The sequence below is a fragment of the Wyeomyia smithii genome, chromosome 3 (genome assembly GCF_029784165.1).
Source record: "Wyeomyia smithii strain HCP4-BCI-WySm-NY-G18 chromosome 3, ASM2978416v1, whole genome shotgun sequence".
Lineage (NCBI taxonomy): Eukaryota > Metazoa > Arthropoda > Insecta > Diptera > Culicidae > Wyeomyia > Wyeomyia smithii.
Window position 1 is genome coordinate 57,606,594 of NC_073696.1, and position 24,275 is coordinate 57,630,868.

At 36.7% G+C, this 24,275-nt stretch overlaps 2 protein-coding genes across 17 annotated transcripts in view; one reads left to right on the plus strand and one right to left on the minus strand.

The window, feature by feature from the left end:
* Nucleotides 1-24,275, plus strand: part of LOC129731687 (uncharacterized) — a 377,272-nt gene that overhangs the window by 48,854 nt on the left and 304,143 nt on the right. The window lies entirely within an intron of this gene.
* LOC129731686 (cytochrome P450 4d1-like) lies at nt 8,725-13,888 on the minus strand. The gene is made up of 2 exons (XM_055691864.1): nt 12,934-13,888; nt 8,725-9,359 (listed from the first exon to the last, which is right to left on the minus strand). Exons 1-2 carry the CDS (start codon nt 13,852-13,854, stop codon nt 8,778-8,780), a joined length of 1,503 nt encoding a protein of 500 aa, XP_055547839.1. The 5' UTR covers nt 13,855-13,888; the 3' UTR covers nt 8,725-8,777.

Here is a 24,275-nt window from a genome sequence, read left to right on the forward strand (position 1 = left end):
GGCAAGCTTCTCGCCTGATCGCTCGCGTTGGCATTCAGAATGACAAAGGCCTCACACTACTGAGCAATGCGAACGCTGACTCATTTCAGCTTAATAGATTTTAAACATGCTCTTACTCAATGGCACTCTTACATCTTATGGCGTCAGAATTCTATTTATAGTTTGAATGGCGGAATAACGAAGAACGTTTATTTGCAGTTCATAGCAATGAAACTAGAAGAAACGAATATAGTTTTACAAGCTTTGTTTCTCTCCCAAGCAACAATTGAAACATAATAAAAAAATAAATTGTGATCATTTGTTGCACTAATGAAATTCCGAGGTTTTAAGAAACATTTTTTGTTACTACGATGAAATTGTAAAGAAACAAGCAACAACTAAAGTTGCATCGCTGCTTCAAAAATCTTCACACCAACAACGTAATTCGCGAGGTTAGATTTGTTGTTGAAACGTATAAACGGCATTTGAAAACCTAACCTTCACTGAATAGATCTAGTGGGTGGAGCATATAGGTTGCCAACGTGATGCTTGCGAGATACAAAAAACAAACACACAAAAATACTTCTAAAAGTTGCTGTCATGTTCTGAAGCCATGTAACAGCAACTTTTGCTCGATCGTTCGCCTTATATTTGTTTTTGAGATGCGGTTATTTACTGCGTTGTAACTCTTTGGTGCTTGGACTAGAAGTCGTCCAAAAAGTGTGGGTCTCTAAACGGTATGATAAATTGCTTTGAATTTCATTATCACGCTAAGGTACTGATGAATTGAAAAAGCAAAATTAAAAACTGGTTATGACGATTGCATTGGCATGATAAGGGAAGCAATATTTAAAACTGAGCCATGAACTTGCAATGCAGCATTTACCATGTTGTTTTAAAATTCCATGCATAAGTTCATTCACATTGCGGTTTCATTCTTGAAACTTGTGTTGAAACAACGAAAATGTTGCAATTGGCTCCACCTCCTGCGCTTTTTTTGTCATTGTATATGAAACTGAGATGTAACTGCAACTTAATTTCGCATAAGAATTTGTTGCTGTGATGCACAAAGTTCATTAACGAAACAAATTTTGCTGCTTGGGCTCTCTGCTGCTGACGAACTAAACCAAATGCTGACTATAACAGAAATGGCTTGACCAAAAAGGAACTGTAAGAGTGGCTTTTTACAATTAAATTTAGAAGCTCCGTTGAAGTTTTTTTGTGACTTTTTTTAATTTTCCCAAGATAAAAAGTAGGAAATTATGATAGAAAAATAATAGATGAAATTAAGCAGCTTACTAAAGAAGGATGACAGTTTAGATCATTACAATCGACATAGACTGACGAGAATTGGTAATTTATCCTATATGTATTAACTAATGATTATTCATTTTTATTTACGTGATGTTTATACATGTTTTTGATTTATTTTTCTGCATCGGTACCAACATAAACAGAAAGCCGATAAATCTACAAAATTAACCGCTACAGCCGACAAACAAATAAACAGTAACATCATAGTTAAATGCAAAATTCAACATATCCAATGTCTTCTCTTATTATTATTGCTTCAATCTTGTTTTTGAATTATCTGGTTCTTGAAAATGAATCGATCAGGTGATATTTCAATAAACTTAAAAGTACCTCAATTATCAGCAACCAATGCTGTATACATGGCATCAACTAGAGCAGGCTCCCGAAAAAGCGAAGTGGTTCGGAGCTGTCAAATATAATCGAAATACGCTAGAGTATCAAATGCGTTATGCCCAACGCACATGCGTTATACTGGTTCCAAGACAGATCATTGAATGCTCTAAGAAAGCTCTTAATTGATCCGGCTACGCACACTATAACTTTTGCGTGTATAACCATTCTCACTATTGCGTTTCCGATGATTATAACACTTATTATTTAGATTTTGGCTAGTTTTACTAAAAAACTACTATTGGAAAGTTTATTTGTGTCGCAAAAACCGAAAACACTACGACAGTATCTGTATCAGTAATTAAAATGTACATATTTCCCATTTCGTTCGAAAGGTCATTTATTAATTTCAATAAAAATTGTTTATTCTTGCATCATCTGACACATGGTGATCTAAATGATGAAACATATTATACTACTAATTAATTACTAACAAAAATTTACGAACGCTTTGAAAACACTTAAACTAGCTGCTGGAGTTCGATACAGTCTGCGGTGTTTCGTACTATTTTAAACATCTTTACATCGTCAGCAAAAAAACTTACGGCAACTGTTCGGCAGTATTAATGATTCGTCACTTATGTACAATGCAAAAAGCAGTAGTCCTGAATTACTGTCTTGCGGAACGCCTGACAGATTCGAGAAATATTCAGAATGCTACGATCCAATCTTCACGTAAAGCGTTCGATTTACTAGTAAGGATTTTAGGTAATTGTACGAGAGTGCAGAAGCCATTCACAATTTTTCCCATCTTAGCGAGCAGGATGCTGTGGACGACGCAGTCAAAAGCTTTCAAATCTGTATAAACTGCATCGATTGGAGCGTCTTCAAACATGATTTGAAGCCATGTGGCGGTAAAATGCACGAGGTTTGAAGCCGTAGAGCGTTTTGCAAAGAAACCGTGAGATATATTGCTTGCAGCTAGCGAAAAGTGTATCGTAAATAACTACCTCGAGAAGCTTCAGAACAAGCACAAAGAGAAGTTATGCCTCCGTAATTTTGTACATCGCGTTTGTCACCTTTTTTGTGACTGACAATTTTTAGTTGGTAAGGAAAAACGCAACTAATAAGCGACAAGTTAAACAGTAAACTTAGCGGGCGAATAAATTTCTCTTTCCATTTTTTCAGAATGCACGAAAGAATGCCATCGGGTCCAGGAGCTAAAGCAGAATTCATTTTTTCAATTGCAGCTTCCAGTTGCCGCTCGGTTACTTGGAATAAGTTGAAGTCAATAACGTCATTTGGAACGCTATCTTGTACTAAGTCTATCTCTGCAGTTGTAAAAGTGAAACCACGGAAAATCCGCTGAAAGTGATGAGCACTCTTCTCAGATGTCGTGTTACCTTTACAATCACCGAGAAACATGTGTTTTGGCAGGCCTTTTTCTTTCCTTTTTCTGTTGACAAACGACCAGAAGAGCCGGGAATTCCGTCTGAGACAACTTTACATCCAAATGTACAAATAGCGATTGTGAATCTGATAGGCGCTACTAGCATGATTGAATGCTCGTTTCGTCAAGGCGTTTCGCATTCTAGAATATCTGCGTAATGTCGAGTTCCGCATCCGTTCTGATCGATTTTTGTGTGTGAATGTCTGGTTTGACCGCATACTTGAAACAGGATCCTTTTTCTGAATTTGTATAAATCTCAGAGCAAAACAAACTTGATATTACCCGTTACCCTAGGTCAGCGGTTCTCAACCTTTTTTGGCGATATTTTCCAAAAATCAATTGTACTTGGAATGTTCTCGCAGAAGATGAGAGAGTAGTGGTAGATAGTGTTATTTAGTCCAGTTCAGGTTTCAAATTAAACTATGGTTCGTTTGATTGCTACAGTCATGTTTTAATAGCAAGTTTGAATAACAACTGAAGTATGTATTATAAAAAAAATTGATTTGTCCGCCATTACTGATTTTTCTTTCGCGTACCCCCAGCGGAACGCGTACCCCAGGTTGGGAACCGCTGGTATTGGTCATGCCAGAAAAACAACATAATTTTCCTACAGAATCACTTACTGTGCTGGCAGTTTGTGTGACTCAGCTCCATTAATTTAGATTGTTTTAAATGGGTTTTGGCAAGTTTTATTGAAATAGATTTTATGATTTTATGTTTTTATTTTACGATTTTCCTACCATATGGATCTATGTTTATATTCTACGATTTTCCTACGATTTGGACAAATGCGTTGAAATGTATTGTTTAATTGTATTGAAGTCTTGTAAGTCAACATGTCGATCATACTCTAATTATCTCATCACCCGCAAGTCTACCTCTGGTCGAGTTATCGCGCATGCTGCACCACTCTATGCGGTAGATTTGCTTAAATGAAGCGATTGTACCTGGTTGTTCTCCAGCATCCTCACGACGTTTACAGCCCAGCTCATATCGACTTTCGCAAGATGGGCAATGGGGTTCCCTCTAAGCAGCCCTTACAGCTCATGGTTCATGCGCCTTCTACCGTACCGCAGATAGTCCGCAGTACCTTCCGTTTGAAAACTCCAAGGGTGTTCAGGTCGAGAAACGTTGTTGTCTCGATTCCATAGAGGACTACGGTTTGATAAGAGATTCGTCCAAGGTTGTCGTATCCGATTTGATCGAAGCGTCTTCCGAAGTGAAAAGTGTTTACGATTTCTAGCCTGGATGCGTCTCTGGATCCCTTTGCTGGTGGTATTGCCGGTGGTCACTAGTGACCCCAAACAAACCAACTCGTCGACCACGCAAGCTTATTTGTTCGCAGTCCGATTCGTCTGGGTTCGGTTTTTAGTCGGGTGTAGGTTTCCTCTGCCGTTGTCAAGGTACGTGTTATGAGTCAGCCGCAAAACCCAGAAGCTCACATAATAAACAACCATTTTTAAATGTAATAATACAAATACTTGCTTACTTTGATGATGAAAAATCTTCAAATCGTTTTATCACCATGGCAATTGCTTCGCACACTAAATAACATTTATGCGCATCGGAAGACTTGGTTTTCAATATTGTGCCGTGAAAGATGAAGAATAAACATAACTAAATGAAGTGTTTTTGATTTCATTTTAAGCTGGATTAACGTAGAAAGGATGTTTTTACACGGAAATTTCAGTTATTTTAAGCGGAAAAAATGTTTTATTCAGATTTTGGATACCTTATTCCTAGATTTTTCTAAAAATCAGAATGTGTAATTTTGTTAAATATGGAATGAGAAATCGAGGAAAAAACAAATTTTCACCGATGAAATATTTTCGGGTATTCATATTTTGAAACTAGAGGACTGAAACTATGACCCTACGGAGAAACATTTTAGGTACATTGACTTTGTATAATAACCTTCTTTAAACATAGCGTGCGACCTCTTAAAAATCGTGCTCATCGTGTCGATGCTGGACCTTCGGATCGCACCCTCAAGGGCGGTGTTGAACAGTAAACAAGAAAGTCCATTATTAACTCCCTGCACGATTCAAAGGGACTCAAAATACTCATGAAGCACATCACTTGCGCCATGATGACATTGCTCAATCGCGTCAGTTTATCCGGGATGCCGTTGTGCGTTGCTGTTGAAGTACCATTGCCGTTGAGGTATGATATGGGGGCAATATTGTATTCGCTACATTTTTGTTCGGTCTGTTGGAATGAATAGATGGCGATGGCCCGTGTGGTACTGACTCAGCAACGCACAGTGGGGAATCGCTGGCCATCAGCCACAATTTTTTTTTCGTTAGCTGTTTCATACTATTTTTCCTTTATTGCTATAACATTCAAGTATCTAAATCCAAAATTTGGGCACAATATCATGAAATCTGAGTTTTTTATGACTTTTCAAAGCTTGGCGAACTGACGTTTTTTGTCATTTTTTTTGAAAAAAAGTACATTACTTTGAAACGCTCTGTAGCTTCGATTTTTTGACGTCAAAGAAAAAGTTGTTGTAAATATTGTGCAAAACAAACCTTCTTCATTGGATATTTTAAAATTTGGTCATAATAGGCCTGACACTAGTAAAAATTAAAAAAAACGTGATTTTTTGTAGAAATGTAGCTTAAAAGTTTAGTTGCCGCAGTTTGCCACGAGTGACTACATTTAAAATTTAGGTAAAAACGTAAGCTTTCAAATGCATATTGTCCGCTGCTGCGCAAAACTGCGCAAATGGTCACTTTAGTGAAAAAAGCGATAACAGTTTTTTTTTCATATTTTTTTTAGGTTGAAATTTCATCCAGGATTAATTTTTAGTCATAACCATGATACCCCATTAATGGAAATTTATGATATCGAACTCAATTCGTAAGAATAAAATAAATATTTGGGCAAAAATTACAAAATTTATCAATTAAAAGTAATAAAATAAGTGTTAAATAAGAAAATAGTAAACAAATCTCTATGAAACTTTTTAATATCTCAAACTTTATCACTTTATCTGCAAATTTAAAACAATATTTAAAACATTCAACCCTTTTCAATTTATGATCATGAAATTCGCTAAACTGATTGAAGTGTTAAATACTAGCAGCAAATTCATACCATCAAACTCCGGCTAACAATGGCCCGTTTGAAAATTGCTTTTGCTTCGCACTCGTTGGCATACAAAAGAAAAACACACATTTTGCTTAATGAAAAAAAAAAAAAAAAAAAAAAACAAAAAACAGTCGTCGCCCTCCGCATCTTTTCGTATTCAATTAGAACGTTGTGTCATTCCAGTGTCTTGGTTTTCAAATTCATAAATTCGTTGAAATTTATTATGGAGCTTCAACTTCAGCGGCACCACCTAATCTAATGTCTAGTAAGTTGTCAATTAATGGTGTTATACATGTATTTAAATGTCCTCTTTCAACCATAGAAACCGGATTAGGAAGATAACATATATATGAAACAATGAAACATCGAAAATTACTAGAAGAAATGAAAATTGCAGCGAAAGACATTTTTCCTGCTAATAAGTATAATGAACTTCAAATTTTCTGGAAACAATTCAACACGAGATTTAAGCGACCACAGCGAAAGATGATGATGCTGATGATGATTTTTTCAATTTGTAATTAGTTTGTATTACTTATGTTGTTTTAGTTTATAAAAAAAATATATATATATCTATACATACATATATATATATATATATATATATATATATATATATATATATATATATATATATATATATATATATATATATATATATATATATATATATATATATATATATATATATATATATATATATTTAGGCAAAATTTGTTTAGTTTGAGGGGTCGTCCATAAATTACGTATTTTTTCAATGGGGAGGACGCCCGGTGGCACTACTTGTGGTCAAAGATCATATAATTCTACAAAAAAGGAAAAAAGTGCCGAAAAAATATTGAAAATTGGATTTCGTGCTTTATGGACGGCCCCAAACAAAAAATAGATGCCAAATTCGGGTTCAGCGCCCCAAAATTATGTGAATACCAAGTTTTTGTCGCATTTATCGACACTTTTTTTGCTTGGCCAGCCTTTGTATGGAGTCGCCCCACTGTGCAACGTTCTGGGTGAAGGTGATGGATGACGGAATTGGATCAGCGAGACACCAGATGGGGCAGACAACTTCATCCATACTCTCGTCTGATAGCTTTTCCTCTTCTCAATTCCTGAAAATGGTCCGGTGTAGCGCGCTATTCAGCCTATCTTTAACGCACATAAAGATCTCGCTCGACAGCGCGTCATTGCCGGCGGCTTTCTTGTTCTTCACCTTCCTGATCTCTCAACGAACTTCATGAACAGGAGTTAGTACTCATATTATTGAGTTTGACTAACATATTTTCCAACGCAGGTATTTTGCAGATATTCCAAAAATGTATACTGATCGCGACATGTAATGAGTACGAAAAGTGTATATTATTTGAAATCAGTAGTTCGGTAAGAAATGGTACCTCAAAATACTTGATTTAAATTGGCTACAAGTTTGTATAGGACTTAATTGTGACCGGTTATAACTGTGAAAAGTTCGATTAAACTTTCACCTTAGACAACAAACTTCCCAGCTTTATGTTGTATCAAAAATTCCAAATAAAACCGGATTTTTATCCACCGGATACGAGAAACAAAGTTCATCCTACCTGAATGAGTAAAATCCCCATTTCGTAAATTATAAATAAACACCGAAAACATTACACTATGTACTTATCAGTTCTACCCACGACTAAAATTATGCTGCGGATAAAAACTTGTTCGTCTTTGACGTCTGACGGGACCGTACTTAAGGCCAACCAATAACTTTTCCCTCCGAGTATGCACGAATTAATGACAAATTTCGTGCTCTTCAAATGTCGCTCGGCATGGCTGAGGATTGTTTAGTAGGTCTGCGATCTCGTCTACCTCGTCTTACCGTAGCAAACCGTATTCTTGGGTGATTGTGGCTGTCTAGAATTGTTCACCTTCCCCGAAAATTTGTTCGATTTATTCCATTAATTGGTCCAACAATTGGAAGCGCCTGTTAGTGTCTGACGGTCAAGTTCTGAAACCGAAACGAAATCGATTCTACGGGAGCCCCATAATACGGTGTCAGCCGACTGCAACCAGGCTCAACTCGAGTATCACTTTGATTGCGTTTATTAGCGTACTCCGGCTGGTTCTCGTTTCGCATCACCTTCTACTTTGGACTCTAGCAGTCTGTCAGCAGTGCATACTTAGACACCCACTTATTCGACGAAATGAGCTACAGGCTTTAGGGGGGAGGGAAGTATTCGGGGGCACGAGGGACGGATTTAATCGTAATAAACTTTATCCGCGAGCAATGATGATGATGATGATGATGATGGGAAAGTTTTCCCAAATTTTATGGCACGTCGCTCGGGTGAAATTCGAGGTTATGCCATGTTTCGTTGGAAAGGCCGACTTCCGCTTGTGATATGTAGACCCAAAAGCAACGGGAAGTACTAATCAGAGCTATCCGTAAACAGTACCTCTGAGCCGCGGTGTCGCACCTCTGCCGTAAATGAAAGACCAACTTGATTACCTGCTTGCTTTGTGAGTGCGTTCAAATATGGAGATTAGCAGCACTGAGCTTGTGGCTTGCGGATGTTGATGGTACAACAGAAAACTCTTTGCATGAGCTAGTACACGCTCGCTGCAAACACAAGATTTGCATATTTATTCAGCGGCAGTGAAATTTTAGCGGCATGTCATCCATTGGCTTCAGAATCATCTCTGCCTTAAGTGGCGTCTCGTAGTCCGGATGTGGCAGTTCCACCCGGCAGTTTCGTATCACTTTCGAAATCGTCGATTTGATCATGTACTGGGCAAACTTCTGGCCGATGCAATTCCTTCCGCCGGCACTGAATGGCACGTATGCGTACGGGTTGCGTTTTTCGGCGCCTAGTTCCGCTTCGAAACGCTCCGGCATAAACCGTTCCGGGTCCGGAAAGTAGGTCGCATTGTGGTGCATGTTGTAGATGCCAATGGTGAAGTTGGTGTTGGCCGGCACCTTCAGTCCGCACAGATCTACCTCCTTCAGGGCGGTCCGGGTGATGAACGGAACCGGCGGAAACAGACGGAGTGACTCTTTGACTGCCAAATCTAGATACTTCAAGTCGTTCAGCATCGTGATGTTCGGTGGGGTGTCGCCGGAATCACCGAGAACCGCCATGATTTCCTCGTACACTTTCTGCTGCACGTCGGGATGTTTTGCCAGAATGTAGAGCAAAAAGGTGATTGCTGATGCGGTTGTGTCGTGACCCTGTTTAATGGGAAGAGAGCAATCAATCAGATTTGGGGTGCTATCATTTTTTGCGCTCAATGATGAGTGAATATGAAATGTGAACAAAAATAATGAAGATGAGGATAAACGTGTTGGTTGAGAATGAGTACAGAGCAATAGCAAAAAAAGGAAGAAAAAATTGAGAAAAGAATAAAAAACAAATTTGGAAACTGATTAGTAAAAATAAAAAAAATGGACAAACATGAGAAAACAGTGACCGAAAATGCGACAACATTAATACGAGAGGGGATAAGTTGAATCGAAAGAAGATGGGCGGATAAGATAAAATATAAATTAAAAATCAAGGAATAAACAAGAAAAATAGACAGGTATAAACGAAATTTAGGAAAAAATATTAAATAAATCGATACCTAACCTGTAAGACAAATTAATAAAACCATTTAAAAATAGTACGAATTTGAATTCGAAAAAAACTTGACTCGATAAAATTGAATCCAATAAAAAATCATGATTTGGTTAGAAAATCGTTGAGGAAGCTGAGAAGGAAATGAAAAATCCAACTCAACCAAACTCAAAAGCAAAAAAAAGAAGATTGAAAAGGGACCCTTGAATTAAGATAACGGAAAAAGGAATACTAAGACAAGCACGAGGAATTAATAAGAAAAAAAAAATTAAATAGATTGGGGAGGACAAGGAAAAAACTCGAAATTACTGACTGAATAAGTGAGAGAAAATTAATAACGAAACCAGAAAAGATAAAGAAAACATTAGAAAAAAATTATTTTCAAGCAACTATGGAATGAGAAAAGACAACTTAGGAAAAAGAGAAGAGTATAAGAAACTAAATAGACAGCGCAACAAACGAATAAAAAATGAACAAATCAATAACAAAATGAGACAAAGTGGATAGACAACAAACATAATTGATCGATGAAAATATTTCAAATTAATGTATATTCATTAAAGGAAGGAAAAAACAACCCAACCAGTGAAGAATAGTGGGTAGAATCTATAAAAAAATGTGATAAATGCAGGGAAAACAAAATAATAATTAACAAAGGCGAAAGAAGCAAAAAAAAAACAAAGAATAGATCATAACGCGGTGTAGAAATAGTAAAGAGGAAATTATGATAAATGAACACTATAATATAATCAAAAATGAAACTGGAAAAATATGATTTAGAAAAAAACACAAAATAAAATAAAATAGAATTAAGAGAATAAACAGAATAGCGAACTCAAATAGAAAAGTAAATTAGAAAATGCAACGTGGAAAAAAATTAAGATGAAGAAACGAAGAAGAGATGTATAAAATGAGAACGAAAAGGCAATGAAAAGAGCAAATTAACGAAATCAGAAGAACACGAAAACAAAATAAAAAGCTAGAAATTAATGATTTCAATATAAACTTATATCAGAATTGAATACGAATTTAATGCAGAGGAAGGAATGACAAAACGGATTGGAGAAGAAAATAAAAAGTAAAATAGACAAGAATAACGAGAGAAATAAATCATAATCATTGGGATAAAAATAACTACAGTGAGAACAAATAGAAACTAAATGACTGATGAAAAAATGAAAAAATAGCTGCAAAGAAATTTGAGTTTAATGAGCCGATGATCGAAAGAATGAGCAACAAAACAGGAAATCATCGAGTAAATAGTGAAAGTACAGGAAAATAAAATGAAGAAACAATATTGTAGAATCCGAAGAAAGCAATTATAGTGAATGTAACGAAAATAAAAAGGCAAATATAAGAGAAGATGACCAAAATTTTAAGAGCACGAAAATAACTGAAAGGAGAACGAGAAAGTATTCAGAGGAGAAACGAGTAAGGAAACATCAAATAGAATATTAAGTAGTTTGATAATAACAATGTATGATAAACTAAACTTATAAAAATACTTAAAAAAAACAATTATGACTCGACAATGAAGTTGAAAAGAGGAATTATGAGAAATCAAAAATAAAATGAGTAAGAATTTAAGGACTAAATAGAATAGCAAAGAGAAAGGGAAACAAAAATCAAACAGGAAACAACAAACGGAATAGAGATGCGTGTGATTAGTACGAAAAAGTAATTAAAAGAGAAATGCAACGAAATTAGAAGAGGCAGAAAACAACACAAAAAAAGAAAACGAAGACTATAATTTAAAATACATCAGAAAAGATTAGAAAAATAAATACGACAAGTAACCGTATAAAAGGTATAATGGAGGAGAATAACAAGAAAAATAAAAATGGTATAAACAGAGAGCGCGAAAATTTGTTGAAGAACGAAAAGAGAATGACAAAAGAATAAGAAGAAAGTGAGAAGGAGAGTATAAAGAGAGCATGAGAGAACGACCAAAGAACAATGAGAAAATGAGAAAAGAATGAGGTTTGGGAAAAAAGAATGTGTTAAAAATGAGTAGGCGCAAAGGGAATACGAAAACAAATAGAAGAAATCTTTTTCTTTAAGCACTCTTAACACACACATGAAAAACAATGAGATGAGAATGAGAAAATACTTGAAAAAATGAGAGAGTATGACGAGAAAAATAAAGTGGTTCTAGAATTTTGCGTACAGATCCTAGTTTCTATGGAATTTCCTAAGAATTTTGGACAAGCATGCGTAAAACGGCAATATTTCAGAATGTTCAAGAGTTTATTGTTGAAACAATTTAGTTCAAGAATAATTTCAACCGAATAAAGAATGCAAATCTTGTAATTGTGGTGTAATATAACCAGCAGTAGCGAGGTAAAAAATCATCCCTAGGATAAAAAATCTTTGCTACATTTCACTGGAAAATTCACAGGTTCAGCCTAACTTTTCTAATAAAAAATTAAAAACCACGAGGCACTGAATTGTAGCTTGACCATCTTCACTCTTTTCAATTTCATCCTGTATCTTGCAACACCAAAAGTAAGACAAGTTTCCAGAAGCTTTCGCCAAACAAAAGTGTTGGCACAATTCCAATCGGCACTTAAATACACGTGATTTGTGGCTCGGGAATCTCTCAAACGTAAGAAATATAGAAGCTCCAACGATGCTTTAATTTATGATTTACGCTAGGTCTGCCTGAAAAAGTCTGCAGTTTAATGTTCAACCAGAAATGAAACATTCCGCGCACACGAGCGAGCGGCTCTTCTGCGGTTATCTGCCGCTCGAGGCACAACGAGCGGAAAAACATTAATTTTAGTTGAAATCATTTTCAGCTCATTATTAAAATATCATCGTGCAAAACACTGAATTCTCGTTTTCCTCCTCTTTTTTTGAGCGGTGTTGTACATATTATACTGCGCTTACAATTCTACGTTGATAAAAAAACGGAAAGTGAAGCTTTTTTTGACGGTTCAGATGTAGCGTGTCGTCCGGTGAAAGAAATGTGCTTTATCATCACGCCTCCGCTAACAACGGTTACCACCCTCATCACTTTCGGGATTGCTAAATTTCGAGGACCACGTTCGCGGCTTCAAATTAAGAATAGAATTTTTTTCCTACGGGATCATTCATTTAAAATTGGGGACATATAAGGGAATATCATTTTTTTTCCTTTAGATTCATTGAAACTTAAAAAACTAAGAATTCCTGATTCAGTTTACTCACCGCAAACATGAAAGTATCCACCTCCTCTCGAATTTCCTCATTAGTAAGAGGTCTCCCATCGATGTTAGTTTGCAGCAGAATATCCAGTAGGGCCATCTTCGCTTTCGTACCCAGATCACTATCGGTTTGAGGCTGTTCGCATTCGTTATTGGAATTTTGCTGCAATGCTTTTCTACGCTTCGCAATAATCGATAGCGTGTAGTTGTGTATAGTATTCAAACACTGCCTATAAGTGGGGTACATTTTAGTAAGTCGAAAAATGAAATCCGAAAAATAAAATCGATTGAACATTCGCAGAAATGCAATGGTCGCCATCTCCTCCACTGCCAACGTATAACTAGACTGTGTGGTTTGCGCTGTGGAAGCGGTTCCCATGGCCGTCTCCACTATGACATCTAAAGTGCACAATTTGACCATTGGAAAAACTTTCACCACCTTTCCAGCCGTTGCACGGAACTTTTCGGTTAGCACCGTACTTTTCCGGTCAAACACTGGAACGAAATTTTCCAAAATTTTAAAATGAAATGCCGAGGTTAGAGCCTTTCGATGAGTAAACCACTTTTTTCCGCTGCTTGTCAACAGCCCGGTTCCCAGCCACTCCAGCAGGACGTCATAATCTTCACCCTTGGAATTGAACTCCGGCCCGGTCATGATTTTCTCCACATGCTTAGGCGAAGCGTAGAACAGCCAAATTTGAGTTATGCCGTCTATTTGATACACTTGGCCAAAACGAGTTTCTAGCTCCAGTAGCCAGTGGAACAGTTCCGTCGACGTTTTCCGGACAATTTCATAACCGTTGCCAATCAGTGGTAGAGCCGGTGGTCCCGGCACCGAACGGAAAGGAGCCTTCAGTCGGTAGCGCCATCGCCAGCAAGCAACAAAAGCTACTACGAACAGCGTAAAAATTGCAGTAGCAAACATCTGGTGCGTGTTTATGCCGTCAAACTGGACAGAGTTATGGCTTCGGATTCACTCGCAATCAGTTATCAGTGACTCTCGAAGCACTTGTCTTATCGCCTAGTTGCCTAAAGTCGACACAGGTCGCAGGTGATTGTTGCTATTCATGAAGCTTTGTTTTTGTTTAATCCGCCGGCTTAGTCATACATTAAGCAAAATCAGCTAATGCAAAATTCTTAAATTAGTACTTTGCATTTTATCAACATTGTTTTTTTTTATTGGGTACTTTTGAACTTGTACGTTATTCTTAAAGATGCTTCGAGGGTTTATCTGACCTGTTCTGTGCCAGATTTCTTATAGCCAGTTTGTTAACATCATTTCATTGTAAGTACTCATTACCATTTTTCAACATAAAACATGTTTCAAATGTGCACAAAACGAATATAAAATCCTGAATGTAGTGGATGCTCATATGATCGAAGGGTAAAATAATGTTTCAATTTTGGTACGCTTAGTTGAAGTTGGTTTTTCAATTTAAGCTGTCATCGGATGTTTGCCTGATTCGTACCCAAAAAGGTTGCCATTTCGATCAATCTGACAGCCAGACATGATTGGATCTTGAATGTTTTTTAACCATGATTGATGTGCTCCTGCTGTCTGCACACAATTGGCTTAGCCGCCGGGTTTCAGATTGTCCGCATTGTGGAAGAGCATTTTTTATTACCGACTCGAATCCTTTTAATCCTCTCTGGCGGACGATGCGAACGAGGGACAGAATGTTTGTTGATTTGCATGTTGTTTATGTTAGGCCTGAAACTGTGACAGGATTAAGGAATCAGATGCGTACTTCTGTGCAGATTCATATTCAACTTTTCTATTGATTCGGCACAGTATACATTTTTTTGTAAGCTGTGTTGCAATTTTTCAAAACAGCTATGAAAGTTAGTCGTAAATTGAGTGTAGGTATGTATGCCAATTGTTCTAAGTGCTCCCGAACCGGTTGTAAAAACAATTCAACTCCGACCTAATTAAAGTTAAATAAAAAGAGATATGGTTCAAAATGACGTTATGTATTTAGAAAAAGAATGCTTACTTCAGAGTTAAAATATTCGATACATGTTTAGCATGCTAACTTTTTATTAGGGCTGATGTAATAATTGAAACTATAATTATTTTATACAACTCTGTGCAAAGTATTTTATCAAAAAATGTTCCATGAGGTGATACTTCCAGGCAGCCTTAGAAAATCTACAGTACTACGACAGCCGTTGGACGACAGGAGGGCTTCTTCCTTGGCAACAGTAGTAACACCAGCAAAAACGTAACAGTCGATGGAAACAAAATTGTGCAACTTGTAGCGTTGCCGTTGCATTCGCCATGGACTTCAGTGATTATACTACTGTTATGCTTCTTGCCTGTGCGCGATGCAAAGCATGCTGTTTTGTAGTGTTTCATTTGAACTTAGATACATGCATCGTAATACAGCGAATTTGTCAATGATTTTTCTTTTCATCATAGCATGCCTGTCGTTATCATTTAAGGCTTATGTTAGCGATGGGTAAGATGAATCAATTGTAAGCGGCTGTGTGTTTATTCGCAAGAGCATATAGAAGAATTAAAGGTAGGCCACTTCTCCGGGTTTTCCCTGAAGTTTCTGGGTCTGGAAGGTAGTCTCCAGGGTTTCGGAGGTAAGCGAATTTTCTCCACACCAGCGAAATTAATTTTAACCTGCTCTGGAAACGGCATAAACCAAAACGTGAACCAAAAACAGCAACCTATTTGGACGATTCGTTTCCAACGAACCTAATTTTCTAGACTCTCACAATTTAGAAATTTAGCGTAACAGCTTTGGAAAAGTTTTCGGCGGTCAAGGCGGTTGACGGCAATTCTGTACAACTTATCAATTTTAAAAGCAATGATTTGCTGATATTGCCACAAGAATGAGTGAACTTGATCGGATGCTTTGAATTGCACGAACAAAATAAATAAATCATTGAAATGTTGTGGAACAAGTTGATGTTTTTTTGTGGTTACGGTGAAGAAATATACTAGCTGTTTTGAGTAATTTCTATACTATATTAGCTGAAGTCAAGTGGTGTTTGATAAATATTTCAATTCATTAGTTTATTTTATATTTTGCAAGTCAATGCAAGCCTTCCCGCTGTCTACTCTTGACAATCTTTGGGCAAGATATCCTTGTGAATTGGCCACCGCAGCTCTCAATCACAATTTGACACGGCGAGAAAATGAAAATGAAACAACAATAATTACGGTAATTTCCTTATACCTTGGTTTAGAGAATGTGTCAGTTTGTTTTATGATCAAGAATCCACAAACTGCAACTATTTAATCGATATAAATCAAACACATGACAGTTCATAACAGCCGCTCATGACAGTCGTCTATCGACAAACCGAAGAATGTTATCACGGCAAAACGGCTGTTGCCGCTACATACTGATTATTGAAGAAGACACAGAATTTAGAACGGAACAGTAGCAAAGGGTTTACTACGAATGGTGTACGGAAACGCTTTTAATTAAATGTTTATCAACTTTTATAATGCCAAAATGCTCCGCACAGTTTTGTCACAGCTAACTTTGATGGATGTAGAGTTTGGTCACCAGCAGGTAATACTCGTTTGGAACGACAGTAGGAAAAAAGCAGTACCTAGCAATATTTTCATATGAAACTTTTAGTTTATAAAACTTGATGGCACCTGCAAACTATCTGACAATTTGATATTTTTTATTATTATCATTTAAAAATTCAAAAAAATTGCCACGATACTAAAAGCAATCAGAAATGTGTTCTATTTGGAGGTAATAGTTAAAAAAATTCAATTTTTCTAACGTTATTGCAGGTAAAGCTACTTTATATATGTGCAATGTATTGAAAGTATTGGATTTGCTTATGATGGGTCGGAAATAAAATTTAACAGAACGAAATTAATAGCGCTCTCACAGATTAACCAATCGGTTCCCAATCTTCTACAAAGTTTCTAGCTATAGGTTCTAGCTACTTCGTACTTAGCAGGAACGGAATTATTCAATTTCTATCCAGGGGAAAATTGAGTGTACTCATAAGATTATCATAAGAAAACGAGAAATTCAGAAACATTTTACAAGAACTCGTAGATCTCAGAGATTGGAAGTGATAGAAATTTTGTGTATTCTACAAAGTTTCATAAAATTTTATGATATACAACTTTGTCGAAAACTGCCAAGCTCTAGCTTGTAAGAAAATTGCTGCACCACCTTGGAGGCCGAATCGCAAACTGGTATAAGCGTCCAAATTGAAGCCCTAACTATTCCTAGAAACTTTGTGGAAGATCTGAAACCGATGGGTTGAACCGTGAGAGCGCTAATAATTTCGTTCTGCTAGATGATATTTCTAACCGTGTGCACTGCAACTGCGATTTTATAAATGCTGCTGATTACTGTAGCAGTGCCATGATGAATTTTCGAAATATTAATCAATATGGTGTTAAGCATTTCTATTCTCGAAACCCAAATAATGGTTCTCTATTTTCAAAAAAATTTCATTATTTCTCTTTTCCACTAAAGTTTATGATCACAAGCTCATTGCGGAGTTTTCAGAAATTTGACCTGTTTAACTCACGCATTTTATGCGTTCAAATTTCGATAGATTTATTTGAGATTACGATTGCTGTTGGCTCATTTTTTTCGTTTGAGCACAATTGAGAGTTCTATATAAAAATTTATATTTTTGTCAATTTTTTAATTTAGATAACTGATAGGTAAACTGAAATCTGAAATTCTTTATCGCGGATAAGTGGTAAATTTCAACTGGATTGATTTGCTTACAATCGAAATTCGATAAGTGTAGACACATCGAACAAAAGTCCAGTTTAGCCCTTAGAGCATCTTCAGCGGTGGTCCAAATCGTTGTTTTGTTCTATTTTTTTGGAAAAAACTCTAATTCACTGCTGCACCGGTGGCGTAAATTTTATTTTATACCAGATCTAAATTGAAAAAATTTGAAACTGGTATATGTTTTGGTCTATTTTTGTCACTTTTTGGAACAAGAAATAGATCGTTCTAAAACCCTTTGTACGCTACCAATAGGTTGGTAAAATGTCATATTTCAATTGAATACCTCATTTTTAGCTATTTTCATATAAGCGTTTTGCGAGTGTTAAGGAATAAACAAAACAAAGATTTTTCATCACAATTCACAATACATTTTTGTGGATTTTCTGAAGAAGAAAATGAACAGGTTTGTCGTTTTCGGCTTCAAGGAAACCGATCAGCAAAAGGGGGAATTCTGGCAGACCAAAACCATGGTTTAACTACTTGGTTTCCAACCATCAGTCACCAGGATGACAAATATGTTGGGTATTAGTTAATCGCCTTAATTGTAGTGGGACTAGAGGAGACCTTAAGAAACCAGAAAAATGTTCCTCGAAGACACTGAACTGAAAATGTTCAAAAGGCAGGCTTGTTTCAACATCCTCAAAACCCAACCCAAGTTTGAAGCACTGCAAGATTTTGAAATATTGATGAGATGAAAACGGAAGACGAACATCTACGCGATCAAATATTTTTCGCTAACTTGTGAAGCCCAACTTGTAGCAGAAATTTTTCGATTATACTAATCCATCGTGAGAGATGTCACTGACGCTCGGGTCAAACCGCCAAATCCATAAAGCCTTGTGGATATAAAGTGTCTTGCCAAAGTAATCGTTTAATGTGCGTAAAAATTATCGAATTTCCGTTTAGTAAATATTGATTGCTTTTTATTATAACAAGTCTCATAAACTGATAGCATGAGGTATTGAATTGTTGACAGTGTGACAGATGTCAGCGGTTTAAAACAACAAGATATACAACACCGGTGCGGAGAACGAAAAGTTGGTCTATATTATCTGGTTCTATTCTGGTTTCGCTGGTGTAAATCTAGTATAAAGTTGTTTAAAAACAGATCGACTTGAACTGTCCTACAGTACGGTCGCATTTTACCAACAGCTCGAGGCTAAGTTTTAGACTACCGAGAGTTATTGAAATTTTGTTTTTCGCTTTCAACAGGCAATCTTCTTGAAAGACTACCTGTTGAAACGCAAAGTAATAAATTTGTTTTTAACGTTAACGAGTGTTTAGTGAGTAAATTTGGTTTGAGATATTTCTAATTAAATTCTATAGTGAAGTGAAAGTGTAGTGAAGTTTTCCAGTTATGCCTGGAAAAAATAAAAAAGCTCGCTTTGATGCGGTTTCAAGGAAACGTGAGGCATCTCCTCCAAGTGACACTGAAATTTCGACTAACAGGTATGAAATTCTTTCTTTCGCTGGGGATCAAGAAATTCAAACTTCTCATACTGAGCATAAAGCCGTTATGAAGAAGGTTAAAGTTCCACCTATTGTGGTATTTGTAGCAAATTTTAAAGCATTTCGATCAGAGCTTTCATCGTTTCTGTCGGATGTGAAAGTTAATTTTCAAATTGGCCGCCAAGGCGAAATTCGTATTTTGGCCGAATCTCTTGATGACCATAAACATCTTTTACAGTATTTGACTGAAAAGATGTATAAATTTTATTCTTTTGATGCCAAAAACGAGACACCGTTTAAGGCTGTTTTGAAAGGTCTTTCAAATGACCAAACTATTGAGGAAATTAAAGAATGTTTGTCAGAATCACTTGGTTTTGCTCCCAACCAAGTAATTTTGATGAAACGAAAGGCAAATGCCAAAATTAATCAAACTGGAATACACCAGGAAAATTACTTAGTACATTTTGATCGTACCAAAGTAAATAATTTGAAATATTTGGAAAAAACACGTGTTTTATTCAACATGCGAATAAAGTGGGAAAATTTCAAAAGACATGGAGAAATCCATAATCTTACTCAATGTCGGAAATGTCAAGCCTATGGTCATGGAACTCGAAACTGCCATATGGCAGCAAAATGTATGATTTGTGGTGACACTGGTCACACGAAAGATATCTGCCCCGTGAAAGAGACCACTAATAGTTTCAAATGTGTAAATTGTGGGGGAAATCACAAATCTAATTTCTTCAATTGTCCTGTAAGGTCAAAAATTATTGCTTCCAGACAACGTAGGAATTCTAAGCAACCTGTTGTCAATGTGGGTATACAAAAGACTTTCAATACTGTTCAGGCATCACCAGCACTTTCATTAGCAGGTGGGTCTGTAGGTAATAATTTAAATTCAGATAACAAATTTCAGACAAAAAATCCTGTTCAGGCAACACCAGGCTGTTCATATGCCAGTGTCCTTACAGGTAATATTTCAAATTCAAACAATAACAAAACATTCGTGTTTGGTGCTGAAAAGTCAGCCAGTATTGATTTAGGTAGTCCAACTCCAGAAAAGATTGAATACCTACAACAATCCATGCTGCAGCTAATGTCCATGTTGTTTAACTGTAACTCGATGTACGAGGCTGTTCAAGAAGGTATAAAATTTACAACTAATATTGTTATGAAATTGAAATTCAGCAATGATTTTAAATAATGCTGTAAATTTTCTAAATTGGAATGCTCGCTCTTTAAAAGCGAAAGAAGATGAATTTTTCAATTTTTTAACAGTCCACGATGTGCATATTGCAGTTGTGACTGAAACGCTTTTAAAGCCAAATATCAAACTAAAAAAGAACCCAAGTTATATAGTTCATAGGTTTGATAGAATTGATGTTGCCGGTGGTGGAGTTGCAATAGTTATCCACCGTCGAATAAAACATCGTGTTTTACCCCATCTTGAAACCAAAGTTATCGAGAGTTTGGGAATTGAAATTGAAACAAGTATTGGCATTTTATTCATAGCCGCAGTGTATTTGCCTTTTCAATGCACTGGTGAGCGAAAAAATTATTTCAAGGGAGATTTGCAAAAACTCACAAGAAATAAATCTAAATTTTTAATCATCGGTGATTTTAATGCGAAACATCGATCTTGGAATAATGCTCAAAGCAATTCCAATGGAAAAATATTGTTTAATGATTGCTCGGCTGGATTTTATTCAGTTTTATTTCTAAATGGTCCTACATGTTATTCTTCTATTAGGAATCCATGGTACCAACAAATCAAAGTCATTCATGTAGTGATTTATTAACTCATGCTGACTTCGATCCTGATCATCTTTATATAACATTTTCTATTTCCCATGAAACTATTTTAAATCCCACTAGATCTGTGTTAAATTATCACAAGACTAATTGGGATAGATATCGTTCTACGTTCGAAGAAAATTTGAATGATGATATTATTTTACAAAATAGTGCTGACATTGACAGAGCACTAGATAATTTTAGCAGCTTAATACTCAATGCCCGGAATTTACCAGTTCCTAAGGCTTGAGTGAAATTTAATGCACCAATTATTGACAGTGAACTTCAACATCTAATACGTTTGAAGAATATACGGAGACGTCAATACCAAAGATCTCGTGATCCTGCTTTGAAAATTAATTTTCAAGAATTACAAAAGGAAATTAAACATAGATTCACTCTCTTGCGAAATGACAATTTCATGAGAGAAGTTGAAAAACTAAAACCTTATTCAAAACCCTTCTGGAAACTTTCGAAAGTTCTTAAGAAACCTTCGAAGCCCATTCCAGTCCTTGAAGATGGTGATTGCATTTTTCTAACGAATGAACAAAAATCTCAAAAACTTGCTCAGCAGTTTGGGAGCGTTCATAACTCCAATTTGAACGTAGTAAGTCCTATTGAAAATGAAGTAAACCAAAAGTATGATCAGATCACCACCCAAGAATTTTATTTCTGAAGAGGTATTGGAAACAAACTTGACTGAGGTGCGAACTATTCTCAAAAAATTCAAAAACATGAAAGCACCAGGAGATGATGGGATTTTCTATATCCTTATTAAAAGACTTCCCGAAAACTCTTTAAATTTTTTGGTAAAAATTTTTAACAGATGCTTTGCACTAGCACATTTTCCTACGAAATGGAAAAATGCCAAAGTCACTCCAATTTTAAAACCCGAAAAGAATCCAGCTGAGGCATCAAGTTATCGACCAATTAGTTTACTTTCCTCTATTAGCAAACTTTTTGAAAGAATAATTCTTAATAGAATGATAACACATATTACACATTACACAACATTACACAGTTAATTATTTTTCCGCATAAGCCAAGAGTTTCATTTCTCAAACCCACCCATAACCACGTAATTAAGATGAACGGTGTGGTCTTAAATTGGTCTGATCAAGTTAAATACTTAGGGCTAATTTATGATAAGAATCATACTTTCAAGGAGCACATTGAAAATATCCAGTCAAAGTGCAATAAGTATATCAAATGTTTATATCCTCTTATCAACAGGAATTCTAGACTTTGTCTCAAGAATAAACTGTTAATTTACAAACAAATTTTTAGGCCAGCAATGTTATACGCAGTTCCCATCTGGACAAGTTGTTGTACAACCAGGAAGAAGACACTTCAAAGGATTCAGAATAAACTTTTGAAAATGATTTTGAAGCGTCCTCCCAGGTTTAGCACGAACGAGCTACATAGGCTCACTAATGTAGAAACATTAGAAAATATGTCAAGCCAAATTATCAACAAATTCCGACAAAAATCGTTGCAATCCTCAATTGCAACGATTAGCTCACTTTATAGTCAGTAAGATAGTTTTAAGTTTATTTTAAGTTTTGTTTTATTCCTTTTTTTTTTCTCCTTGACAAGTAGGTTTGATTATTTTCCTACAATTACATTAACTTAACTGCGAAAGCTAATAACATTCAATAATATAAAAAAGAGTACAATACAGACATACAAATAATAGTGTTGAAATGTCACCATTTGTGGCAGAACACACAATAAACTCAACTTTCAAAACGTAAAAAAAACTCAAAAACTCAAATTTCAGAACGTAACTCAAATTTCACAACGTAAAAAATAATAATATAATACTTCTACTAAGAAGTGTTTTGTTTTTCGAGCAGAAAAACATGATTTTTAATTTGAAATTTTGACACTGGAATAATTTCCACCATCTCACCAATCATTACTTATTGTTGACTAGATTTATGGCAACCAGATGAAGTATCCTGGACGACTTTAGACACATCCGAATATGGACTGGGGCTTTCCGGTTCCAGTTTGTTGGAGTCGATTACCGGCATTTGAGCATCATCCAGGCTGCGGGAATGCCCATATTGAGTGTTATTTGGTCGTTTTTTACTGTTTGTTCGAGGATCTCGGAGCGAATGTGCATCCGCCGATCTTGCACTGGCGAGATGATAATTGAACTCCGTAAGGACGACAAGAACAAGGAAGCTACCAACAAAACGGTAGCCGTGAAGGTACTGGGGAAAGATGTGCAAGTTCGGGCACTCATCTCAGAGGTGACTTTCTAGCTTGAAAACCTGGACGAAATCACGGGTAACGTTGCAAAAACCCTCAAGGAGAGGTGCGCGGTGAAAGTGGCCACAGACTCAATCCGCCTTCGAAAAGGCCCAGCGGGGATCCAGGTAGCTGCTTTCAGACTACCGTCAGCAGACGCGAGCCTGGGACCGAAGGAAGGAAAACTGAAGGTCGGTTGGTCAGTATGCCCCAGATAATATGCACAGCTACCGGACGAAAAACTGGGAGGACATGAGTCCTGAACCTGCAAGTGACTCGCTAGAAGCCAGTTACACAGGCATTGTGGAGGTTGCAGGTCATAAGGCAAATAATTGCGGAGAGTCTCCTAAGTGCCTGGTATGTTCTGGAAAACGGGACGCCAAACACTTTATGGTAGGTCCCAGGCAAGTCGGCTTCAAAACCACGGGCGAAAGGGTGACGCAACTGAACCTGAAACTCTGCTGCATGGCTCAGCAGCTGCTATACCTATCATCTTCTGAGTCGTTGTCGGAAATCGCCATTGTATCAAACTTCAACGTTAGGGCTGTTGAAGTCGCTCTACGAACCAGAGAGGTCAGATCTTGTTGGAAGTTTTGACAAAGCTCTGACCAACGTTGGGACCAAATGTACAAACAGCAGAAATGGTGCTGAGTCGATCATCGACGTGATATTCTCCAGCCCAGGACTGGAAAGTAAACGACCCAGGACTGGAAAGTGTAAACAACAACGTAAGGCGGCAAGTGACGGGTAGAGCCAACGCTTCGACCGTTCGACCAACCTGCCGAAAATTCAATCCGTGAGCGACGACATCCATGTCGAGTTTGGGGAGGAGAGCCTCTTCCCGAAGCGATAGAGATTGGTCTGACTGCCGAAGGCTGGGAAACTTCCAAACGACTCATCGGCATATAGACCTATCTGTCTGCTGGACATCGCGGGAAAGGTGCTTGAGAGGATTATTCTCCACAGACTGATTAAGTACATCCATCTCAAGTAACACACGTTGCTATTGACGTAACATAAAAGTAACATAGAAGTAACCCACGTTGCTTTAGTTGACGTTACCATAGTAAAATTGTTTATTTCGGATTTCCAGTCATCTGCTTATAAA